Here is a 12,197-nt window from a genome sequence, read left to right as displayed (position 1 = left end):
AAAGAACTTTATTATTATCCGGAGGCGGCGCTCGACCCCCTTTAGGGGGTGACACCGGTGGGCCACTCCCACGACGGGACGGGGAGTTTAAACTCCACGGCCATGTCGCGGGCCCTCTGGATGGCCCTAAGCTGGTCTCCTTTGTCTTGGCTAGTGAGCAGATAGTTCCAGTCCGCCTCCGTAGAGGGAGACTCGCTGCTCCCGCGCAACGCAGGGCATTGCCACAGCATGTGTTGTAAGGTGCATTTGGGGTGGCCACAGCGCGGGCACCCCGGCTCTATGCCATCCATGTACTTGGAACATTTTAAAGGCGATGCATACGCCTCCGTCTGTAACAGACATAGAGTGATAGATTGAGCCCTGTTTAAGTGGGGGAGGGGGGGGGGGGGGGGGGAGTGGGTACCTCCGCCTCTCCAACTGGTAATGTTTGCAGATTTCATTAAACGTTAACAACGGATCTCTGAAGTACCAAGTAACGTCCTCAGCCTTCGATTGTTTCTCCCCGACGTGGAATGTGAGACCTCGCGCCCGGGAGTGAGCCAATTCGTTGGTATTGAGGATGGTTCCGTGTACGTGTCGGCCAACGTGTGCCGGGAACCAGATGATGTGCTTTTTGTCTCACCAATTGGCAGCAGAGAGAACGCGCGCTGCTTCCCGAGAAACCGAGCCCGTCATGAAAGCCCGTGCGGCTACGCGCGAATCTGTGTAAATGGCGGTGCGGTCGGTGGTAGCGAGAGCTAGTGCCACAGCGACCTGCTCGGCGCGATCAGCGTTTGAATTTAATAAAGTCATAGACGATAAGTGTTCGCCTTTGAGTGTTGTTACTACCGAGACAAAGTGGTCCGTATAGCCGTATTGTGCTGCGTCTACGAAGGCCACGTTACCCTCCATAGCGGCTGCGGTACCGAGTAGGGCTCGCGCCCGTGCCTGACGTCTCCCCACATTATGTGTGGGATGCATGTTACGGGGTATCGGGGATACTGTAAATTTCGCGCGCAGCTCTTCGGGGAGCTGTCGCGGGCTTTCTGGGGTTACGGGAGACTTGAGCCCGAGGTGTGCTAGTAAACGTCGCCCAGCTGCAGTGGAAGACAGCCTTGCAATTTGAGAGACTTTTTGAGCTTCTACGATTTCGTTGAATGTGTTGTGAATGCCTAGTTCGTTGAGCTTGGTCGTGTGGGTGCTGCCCGGTAACTCGAGCACCTGTTTAACGCACCGGCAGATGATCAGGTCGAGACGGCGTACGTCTCCTTTTTGCCACAGGTGGGCGGGAGCCACATAGTTGATGTGGCTCATGAGCAACACGTGGAACAGTCTGCGGAGATTCTCCTCAGACAGTCCCCCGCGCTTGTTAGCTACTCGATTAATTAATAGGCATGGTCATTCAGGCCAACGGCCATAACGACGTCAGTATCACTCACATTGCCAAGAAGGCTGTTACAGTATAACGTTAAATCATTTATCTGGGTGTTTTATTACTGCTTTCAAATTCTTGGCACTGGAGGAAGTAGCGTAGCCAGAAATTTTTGTCGGAAGGGGTGAGGAGTTCAACCATACATTATGAATGTTGGTGCGTGCGTTTGTATGTGTACGGGTATATGTACACATGCAAAACTGAAAATTTTCGAGGGAGAAGGGGTTTAACCCCCCCTCCCGCCACCAGTGTCCGGAGGGATGCACAACGTCAGGGGGATGCCATTCCAGCGTTGTGGAGTTTTGAGAAACTTAACATGGTTTATTTACATTGTATACGCGTCGAGCATTCACTTACATGACGAACATCTTGTGTCCAGTGCGCCCGCGGGGGCTCATTATAAAGGTTCTCTTTTCGCCAGATCCCTAGATGGGGAAATTGCTCGAAATTGCGCTGTCCAATCACAGGACACACACCACTTCCTAGGGCGCCACCACACCCGCCCAGGTCAATCTCCTCGACTGGGGCGCGACCCCCGCGCTCTGCACCTGTGGCACCAAGGGGCCCTTCCTTGACACGTGAAGGCCGCAGGGTGATGGGTCACACGCTCGGCAAACCGAGCGTATGAAAAGGTCCGCCGCTGCGAAGTACCTCACCGATCAATTAGCGGGATGGGCTGTGATCCGCGCTGACGCCGCTGTCTCTTCAAGGAAGATGTCGTGACCGGAGACCATTACGGTCGTCTCGTCGAACACCTTGCGGCTTCGGCCTGCATGGCGCCTCACTGCCCGGCTCGGGAGGACAATACAAATGCATGAACGGCTGTCAGCAGGCAAGCAGCCCATTCGGCGCCCTGTTCAAAGAATGGAGGACACCGCTTCCTCTTCGGTGCAGGTGCCGATCGTAAAAGCTCGTCCGCCGGCGTGAGACTCAACCTGAGGGCGACCAGCCGTACAGGTTGCCCGAAGCGTCGTTGTTTGGGGGCGTCCTCCAGGCCACTGCCTTTCGCACTCGTTCCGCGGGGCGTTCTTCCTGGGAATACGCATACACACACACAACCACAGGGACAGGAGAGCGCCCAGCCCGCAGTGAGGCACATCGAGTCCAGAACTAAATCATGTGAAAGCAATCTGCCTTAAACAGCACAACTAAAACTCGAAAAGCAGCACTCGAAGCGTTTCCTGAGATCTCGCTGGAGCTCCCAATTCCTATACAAGAATAAGCTTTATATTGAACTGGCCTCGAGAAACATGATCTCATAAGTGATGTGCCCTCCGTGGCCTACCTGTGTGCCTGCGCTAGTAATCCTCTGTAAGTCAACCAGGCCTCATACTAAAGAACAACGCCTAACGCTTCACCCTATCTTTGGGGCCCAAAATTTGTGCCGCCGAAGCCAGTCGTGAAGTTCCTTTGAGCAGACAAAAAGCTAACTGTCGTGCTGCACCAACGCCAGGAACACTATTTGTTCGTGATAGCACACACTAGCACCACTGAAAGCATTTACTGCGCGGATGTACTTCTCAACTAGCTTTTGCCTTACGGTCACAATTCTTATAAAACATATATAAACTCACGCACGAACTCTTCCTACTCGCGTCCACACAAGACACATGCGAACAGAAGAATAGAGAAACAAAAAGAACTGCATGAACCCTTAAAAAACTGATGAAGATCCTTGCTTCTTCACGCTCACTCACAATCAACTCCTAACCTACTCGTGTGACGCGCCCTGACGCACACTCCGATGTGTGTCCTGAAGCCACCGCGCAACGCTAAGCGGCTTCAAAAAAAAACAGAAAACACATACAACGCTTAAGAAATAAACAAAACCTAAAACTAGTTACCCAAACAGTATCCAGTAGCCGAGATATTAAAAGAAAACTATTCCAAAGCCAAAATAAAGACACAGAACAAAAGTTCCAAACACTGTAAACAAATCCAGTAGCGACATTCTCCAAAATGGTTACCGCAGTAAACTTTTGAGACATACACGCGGCGGTCGCACCCTGTGGGCTTTTCTTGTCGAACGGGGAATAGAACAATCGCCAAAATCATTCACTTCACCTCCGAACCCCACTAAGCTCTTGGTTGGGGGCCTGTGTTCTTCCCCTCATTCGGCTACTCCTTGAGAACCACCAACCTAGTACTTCCGCACCCCATCAAACGTGCCATGAATAGAACAGCGGGAGAGTTGACCCCTTCCCTCTGACTGCCTTGCGCACAATGCGCTTTTCTTTTCTTTTGGTCCGGCGGCTCGGACGCATGCAAAACAACTTTGACGCCGATGACAAACGCCTCGCTCTGCTTACTACACTCAAACGCTTACAGCCTTTCATTACATGCGTTGTACTACAATGTCTCTTTCGTCTATGCCGCTTCTTGGGGCTCATTTTTGAGACTCCCGCTCGCATCTTATGCTCATCAGCACCTTCGCTGCTCTCATTAGCTGTCTCAACCGCGCAGTCTAAACGATTCACATATAAATAATTTTTTTCTTAGCTCTCCGGACTTGCGGACATCTTAACGCGCTTAGGAACAATGCAGCTGCTTTCTTCCGAACAACCTAGCTCGCATGCGTGGGAGCTGTCTACAACTCTCTGCTCTGTTCTTTAGCGCCATATCCTGACCTTACTCCGGTGTTCCTACCCAGCGGGTAGAAATATCCTTGAACACCGCATGCAAGATCTACTGTTGCGATGCACTCACTTGACCCTAGCTCACATGCCTGGGAGCTCACAACTGCCCGTTCATCTCTACACTTTACTTTGGTGCGATCTCCTAAACTTACTGTGGTGTTCTTGATTATCGGGCCGAAATGTTCTTCGACAATGCATGCAAGATCCACCGTTGCGGCACAGTCATCTGAACCTCACTCACATGCCTGGAGGTGTCCACAACTGTTATACTCTGTACTACTTAAGTACACTCTGCCGACCTTATTCTGGTGCTCTTGCATATCGAGTCGAAATACCTTTGGACATCGTTTGCAAGATACACCATTGCTACACGTTCACTTGATGTCTGTGCTAGATTGCCCACAGCTGTCCTAGATGTTTAACTAGAATTCCCGTTCCCGTTTTTTATTTTGTGTTTGCACAAGACGCCGTTCTTGTGACTGAGAAAATGGACGTGGAATCACCTGGGCCTCCACCCTTACCTTCCACGTCGTGTGCGGCCGCTCCAAGAAAGCGCTCCGGCCACCCGAGTGACGCCGACAGTGAGGACACGCTGATATACTCTACAGCCAGCGACGAGAGCTCGGATGAAAGCGACTTCATGCCCGTGACAAGGCGTAAAGCGAAGAGAAGGCTACTAACGACGACTCCTTCAAAAAGTAAGGCTACCATGAATACGCAAGAGGCACCGGTTCACACTATTTTGTTTGTTCCGCTGACTGCTGCTGAAAGCATGAACCGGCTTAATCATCAAGCCACATCTATGACTCTTGAGGCGCTCGTTCCGGGACAAATAAAAGATGTGAGAATCAATGGTCGCAAGAATGTTCTGGCGATAGACGTTACGCAACGTACTGCTCTGGACGTATTGAGCAAGGTCAATGTGCTGGGGAACATCAACGTACGTTCTTACATACCAGACGGCAAGGACTCTACGGCAGGTGTTATTTACGATGTCGACACTTCTATCTGCGAAAGCGACTTTCCCATTCTCATCAAGCCGGTGACGGAAGGATTTATCATCTTGCAAGCCCGTCGTCTTGGGAATTCGCGATGTGTAAAACTTGTTTTCAAGGGTGACAGTCTTCCATCCCAAGTCAGAGTTGGCCATTTTCGACACGCAGTGCGGCCGTTCGTACCAAGAACTATTCAGTGTCGGAACTGCTGTAAGATGGGACACGTCAGCGCCGTTTGCACAAATTCTGCTGTGTGCTCGCGATGCTCAGAGTCGCACAGCACAGAAACCTGCCATGCAGAACATCGAAAGTGCTGCAATTGTCACGGCCCTCACGATGCGTCTTCAAAGGCGTGCCCAAACATGAAGAAAGAGATGCAAGTGCAGATGGTTAGGGACGGCTCCACCTACAGGGAGGCTGCTGCTAAGGTGCGACGTCGGCGGTCTCGTCGCAGGAGAACTTCTAGAAAACCTGCTACCCAGGCCAGAGATGCACGGGCTCCACAGACCGCGCACCCACCACAACAAGCGCCAATAAATGCCAGAAATAAGCACCCTAAGAACGACACAAGAATCATCGGCCCACCTGACGCGTGGCCAGCGCTGCCGTCGATAAATACACCAGCTGAGCCGCAGCATCGTTCGTTGAAGGTTACTTCTGAACGAGTAGGTGGCGATAGTCAAGATCAAGAAGTAACAGCCATGGTAAAAACCCTAATGAACACCATTCGAGTACTCCTAAATAATATTCCGACTCCGGCTGCTCGTAGTGCACTTCAAATATTGGATGCTCTAAACCCGGTGCTGTCAAGTCTGGAGAAGCATCATGGCTCCTCCTCTGCAGCCCTTCAGTAAAGAAGTGAAAGAGGCGTCAATATTCCAGTGGAATGCCCGAGGCCTTAAACCCCGCATTTCGGATATTCGGCCATTTGTGTCTAAGAATCATTTTCCTATTATCGTCACTTGTGAGCCACGCCTTCACAGTGCGATACGATTGTCTAAATACGAAGCGTTCACGTCTGCTACCTGCAACGACAGTAGTAAAGTGATCGTTTTTATCAGGTGCGAACTCACCTATATTGAGCATCCAGTACCACCTGATGACAGCAACCAATACGTGTGCTTGACTGTTAAACGCAATAACCTGACTTTCACACTAGTAGATGTATATATGTCACCTTCAGGCCGCTTTGACAGTGCAAGATTAAGCGCTATTATATCGGCAACACCTGGACCGTGGATTATTACCGGCGATTTCAACGCTCATCACCCATTGTGGGGAAGCCTAAAGACAGATCGTCGGGGACGACATGTATCCTCGTTCGCGTCTGACCATGAACTATACTGTTTAAACGACGGCAGTCCTACGTTTTTACGGGGTCTGAAATATAGCAGCTGTCTCGACCTAACTTGTGTGTCACGTATCTTAAGTGCCAAGGTACAGTGGTTTGCGGACAATGAAACCCATGGAAGTGACCATATCCCCACCTATATTAAGATCAAGGACCTAAGCAAGTCGCAGATCACGGTCCCTGCACGCATCGATTGGTCAAAATACAGGTCATCCACAGAGAAGCTGTGCGAGGAAAATCAAGAAGTTTCTCTTGAAAGCTTAGAAGACATAATCAAAGCGGCTACTCAAGACGCTTCATATAATTTCACATATTCATCGCAGTTTTGCGAATACGAAATGGAATTGGAGCGGCTCCGAGCAATCCGTCGTCGTGCTAAACGACGATATAGACCACAAAATCCATCTATGACTTGAGGGAGGCGAGGCGTCTGCAAAAGAAGATTTAGCGTCGAATCAAGGCACTCCAGTCGCTACGATGGAAATCATTGTGCGAGTCGCTTGATCCCCCCAAACCGCTATCGCAAATATGGAGAATCGTCCGCGGTTTACGAACATTGCCACAACAGCATCGCCCTTTCAAATGCCTCGCTCTCCACCAAAGCCGACGCGAAATTGATGTGGCAGAAGACTTCTGCGCCAGAGTTGCCAATAATGGGTCCGGGTTCACCCTGAGTAACCTAGGAAACGCGCCGATGTCCAGAGATTCTCGGATGGACAACCTGTTCTCTGCAGAGGAGCTTCAGGCAGCTTTGGCAGCATGCAAGCGTTCGTCATCACCAGGACCTGATGGCGTCACCTACATGGCCCTTTGTAACCTCGGACAAGCAGCTCGGCGTGCCCTCCTAGTGGTATACAACAACTCGTGGTGTAACGGATTGGTTCCTCCTTCGTGGAAGTCCAGCCGACTTCCACGAAGCCTGCTCAAACCAGGTAAATCTCCTCTGGACTTGGCCTCCTATCAACCCATCGCGCTTGCCAGCTGTTTTGGAAAGGTGATGGGAGAGGATGATACTGACTCGCATAGAGTGGTACCTCGAGCATAACGAGATATACCCTGATGCTATGACCGGCTTTCGTCGTGGACAGTCTTCTATAGATAATGTTATTGACCTTGTCACGTCTGTGCAGCAACAAAAAAGCATGAAGAGATTATCTGCGGCAATGTTCTTGGACGTGAAAGGCGCATATGACAATGTATTGCATGAAGCCATCCTGGACGCCCTGGGTAAAATCGGATTGGGGGGCCGCGTCTATCACTGGATTTACAGCTACTTGAGGGACAGAACCTTCTTTGTTCAGACAGAAGATGGTACAACAACGCAACATTGTACTTGTCGCGGCGTACCTCAAGGTGGAGTCCTGAGCCTCATACTCTTTAACCTTGCGCTCATCGGTCTCGTTGACGTTCTTCGGCGGTCTGTGCATCTGTCAATATACGCAGACGACATCTGCATCTGGGCGTCAGGGGTCACGCGTCTACACGTACGAGCCAGGCTTCAGCGAGCGGCTACATTGACGGCAAACTACCTCCAAGGACGGGGACTCGAACTGTCGTCTGAGAAATGCTCAGTGGTTGCGTTTACGCGCAAGGTAATGACCCCATACGTCATCAAAATCAATGGGCGTACGATCAGATACGTGAAGACCCGCCGTTTCCTGGGAGTAATCATAGATCGCGACTTGTCCTGGAGCCCCCAGATCGCCTACATGACAAAGAAGCTCGCCATGATCACACACGTCCTAAGGTTTCTTGCGGGAAAATCGTGGGGTGCATCTGTACGAGCGATGCTTCAACTGTATGCTGCACTTTTCCTCGGCTTCATGCGCTACAGTTTACCTGTACTGGGCAGGACCCGAAGAACAAACTTACGCGTACTCCAGTCGATTCAAGCTCTAGCACTGAGGATATGCCTTGGGCTTCCGAGATGCGCCTCCTCAGCAGCGACTGTCGTCATCGCTCGTGATCACCCCATCACAACAGACATTCGCGTCGATGCTTTAAGAATGCACATAAGACATGCCGCCCGGGTTCCATCACACCACCTCGCCTCGCTTCCAGCTGCTAGGCCACACTCTGCGCAGCAGGACCACCGTTGCTGTTGTGGTGTCTACATCCACTAGAAGCCCTGATAACCATTCCTAGTATACAAAAGAAAAAAACACTCGTCATATCTGGCCCTACAACAAGCCACTCTATTGTTCCTGCATGAAAAACACAGTGGACGCCTTCACATTTACACTGACGGTTCAGTTTCTTCTACAAGCTCAGCAGGGGCAGTGGTCATACCCGAGAAATCCGTCACCATAAAGTTCAAGACGTCACATTTGACATCATCGACGGCTGCAGAACTCACCGCCATCCGTGCTGCTCTAGAGTTCGTAGTAGAAGAAACGCCACAGGCGTGGTCAGTTTTCTCAGACTCCAAAGCAGCGCTCCAGTGCATTATGTCCCCATATCGTCATAGACCAAATGAGCAGTTAGTCGCCGACATAAGACTGCTTCATCACCGCGCCATTGAGAAGCACCACAGACTAACCTATCAGTGGATACCGGGCCATTGCGGTATCTACGGAAATTACCGTGCTGATGAAGCTGCCCGATCTGCCCATGATGCTGTCCATTGTGCAGCTATACCTCTGTCAAGAACGGACGCCGCCACAAGGCTTCGTTCCCATGCACGTGAACTGACACTGGCACAGTGGAACTCGACGGAATTTACCAACGCCCGTCTTCCCAGCTTGGACCCGAATCTACAGCTCCGTCTTCCGTCGGGAATAACTATACTCCGCGACAACTTTTCTTGGCACCACTGTGGAAGCTACGGAGGCAAAGTGCCTGCATGCGCGCGCGCCAAGAAATAGTACCTATATTTATTTTCTAATTCGAAAAGTTACCTAGCTCAAATAAATGAAGATTTGTTCATTATAAAAAGAGAACGAGTATGGGAAGCCGTTCGTAAAAAAAAAGTTATTGTAAACTTAAATTTTGTTTCTGTCTTTTTTATTTCTTGGGCAGCACCGCGTTTTCCTCACGCCTGCTCTTTCAGTAAACATGGCGTCCGTGATGCCGGCTGAAGCGTGTGCGGCCGCAAACTCGCCGTTTCGTTCTCCGAAGAAGCTGTACACTAAATGTGACAAAAAGTGGCTATCAAAACAGACCAAGCAAGTTATCTGCAACGTCTACGCTGGAGTGAGGCGCCGTCAGCCTGACTTGTCTACAAATGCAGTGTGCCAGACTGTCGCCGAGCTCACCGGAGTGAGCGAGCGAACAGTTAAGCGGGTCAAGGCTGAAGCTCTGCGGGCCCCACTTGCCTCCCCAAAGCGCAAGAAATTGACTTTCTCGGGCCAAGCTGAGAAGCGCATCACTGGAAAGACGCGGCTCCTACGCTATGACACGTTTGCGTTGGCAGCACTGCGTCGCAAAGTGCACAGCTACTTCATGCGCAATGAAATACCTACGGCAGAGAAGCTACGCAACGACGTGATCAGCGACCCTGACATGGACATGCCGACCATCAGCACTCGTACGATCCAAAGAATGCTGAACGACTTGGGGTTCGCCTTCCGGAAAAGAACAAGGAATTCCGCGTTGCTAGAGAGAGACGATATCGTTGCTTGGCGTCGAAAGTACCTCCGCACCATCCGAGAAATGCGGAGGCAGCGACGGTAAGTTCTTACGTTCTTTTTATTTCTGCAAAATTTCTGTTCACGACGCCTGATTGTTGGTAAAAAGTTGACGCGAGTGGTGAGCATGCGTGTGTGCCTACTGGTTAGCGAAAACAATAGGTGTGCTTTGCATTTGTGATCGCCAACGTGGCTATTGACGTGAGTGATCGAAAGCCTTACATAATCCTGACTTAAGTCGCAGCGAAATTCCCCATTAAGATAGGGTGGCTGTTCATGCTTGCGCTTGTACGGTAATAATAGTATTCGCCGAGGATTCCGTTGCATGTGGTGTAGATTTAACTCAGCGTTGTGTATTGCAGCATTTCCCGTAGCATCGTTTGAGAAGACTTACTGCCGTTTTTCCGCGTAGGGGCAAGGAATCTCAATGGCTTGGAGAAAGGAATAGCTAGTGATGGTTCTCGGAATTGTAGATGTTATTGAGCGAATACGCTACGCACGTAATTGGGGATTGGGGACGTGGTAGCATCAGCTTTGATGTACAGCCTGCAGGGGCGTAGGCAGAAATTTTTTACGGGGGGGGCGGGGCACCACTTTCGTCTGAGCTGGGGGCCGGGCCGGACTATGTGGTCGAGTGTCATTTTGTGCTCTGTATTCCGTGGAAGAAAAAAAATTAGGAGGGGAAGGGGGGCACAGGCCCGGAGTGCTGCCCTCTGGCTACGCTTCTGGCAGCCTGAAACATGTTTCCTAAACATTGGTTTCAGTCTTTCACAGAGAGAGTTTTGCCAGCTTATCTATGTTATATGTATTCACATAGGTTTTGTCAGTGCACATTTTTTGCCCTTAAACAAAGGCATAACCTCGTATGAAGGCTGCCTGCTTTGTTAATGGGCTCCTAGTAGTGAAAGTGCGCTGTTAACAATAAGACTGCTTTCTCTTTTACAGGACCATCTACTACCTTGATGAGACCTGGGTAAATGCCGGCCATACAAAGGGGAGAGTTTGGACAGACACCAGCGTGATGACTCGGCAAGACGCATTTCGTCAAGGGCTCTCAACTGGCCTCCGTGCACCCAGCGGTAAAGGAGGACGCCTAATCGTTTTGCATGCTGGAAGTGCAGAAGGCTTTGTTGATGGAGCCGCCCTAGTTTTCCGTGCCAAGAAGGGCGCTGGTGATTACCACACAGAAATGGATGCTTCGCGTTTCCAGAAATGGTTTGTTGAACAGCTGCTACCTAACATCAAGCCACACAGTGTGATCGTGATGGATAATGCGCCATATCACAGTGCTCAGGTTGAAAAGCTACCAAGCTCATCATCCAGAAAAGCGGAAATCCAGTCCTGGTTGATATCGAAAAATATTCCTTTTTCGGATGACCAACTGAAAAGTGAACTGCTGCAGCTCGTTGAGCAGAATAAGCATCTTTTCCTTGCTTACCAGGTTGACAAACTTGCCAGTGCTGCCGGGCATGAGGTTGTGCGCTTGCCTCCTTACCACTGTGAGCTAAATCCTATAGAGCTTGTATGGAGCCAAGTCAAAGGCTATGTTGCTTCAAGGAACACAGACTTCAAGATTGAATCTGTCGAGAAGCTGCTGCAGGAAGGAATCGCAAGTGTGACCCAACAGAACTGGCTCCATGACTGCACTCACGTGATGAGGCTTGAGGATGAGGCATGGGAGCGTGATGGCATTATAGACAGCCAAACAGACAGTCTCATCATATCTTTGTGCACAGACTCAAGTTCTTCAGATGAGTCGAGCAGCTCCGACATGAGTGGAATTGATGAACTGCCGTGACATCTCTATGTGTGCCTTGCAAATGCTTCGAGCAAATGATTGCACATGTACCTAACCAGAAACTGCGATATTGTTTCCGAGGACTACCGGTCACTGCTGTTTCTTTACATTTTTATCGCTTATTCAATTCATTGTGATTTTATCTGCTGATCTCTTTTGTTGCACTTCGCGCATGTTCTGGTTACGTTATCGTGATGTGATAATGACTGTGGGGATTTTGTGCGCCAAAACCACGTTGTGATTATGAGGCATGCTGTGCTTGATGTTGTTCTACAGATCTCGACCTCTGAGTTTGTTTAATGTGCACCCAAATATAAGTACACGGGCGTCTGGCATTTCCCGTTCACTGAAATGCAACACACTCAAACATGAGCCTTTTG

The 12,197-nt window shown here is 50.3% G+C and overlaps 1 protein-coding gene across 1 annotated transcript; it reads left to right on the top strand.

Moving 5' to 3' along the window:
- Positions 1-9,412: 9,412 nt before the first annotated feature.
- On the top strand, positions 9,413-11,925 carry LOC125758278 (uncharacterized). The gene is made up of 2 exons (XM_049415312.1): positions 9,413-10,061; positions 10,965-11,925. Exons 1-2 carry the CDS (start codon positions 9,448-9,450, stop codon positions 11,815-11,817), a joined length of 1,467 nt encoding a protein of 488 aa, XP_049271269.1. The 5' UTR covers positions 9,413-9,447; the 3' UTR covers positions 11,818-11,925.
- The last annotated feature ends 272 nt before the right edge of the window (positions 11,926-12,197 follow it).

This window comes from Rhipicephalus sanguineus, chromosome 1 (genome assembly GCF_013339695.2).
Source record: "Rhipicephalus sanguineus isolate Rsan-2018 chromosome 1, BIME_Rsan_1.4, whole genome shotgun sequence".
Taxonomy (NCBI): Eukaryota; Metazoa; Arthropoda; class Arachnida; order Ixodida; family Ixodidae; genus Rhipicephalus; species Rhipicephalus sanguineus.
Note: the sequence above shows the minus strand (reverse complement) of the source record. Positions and strands in the feature narration are given on the sequence as shown.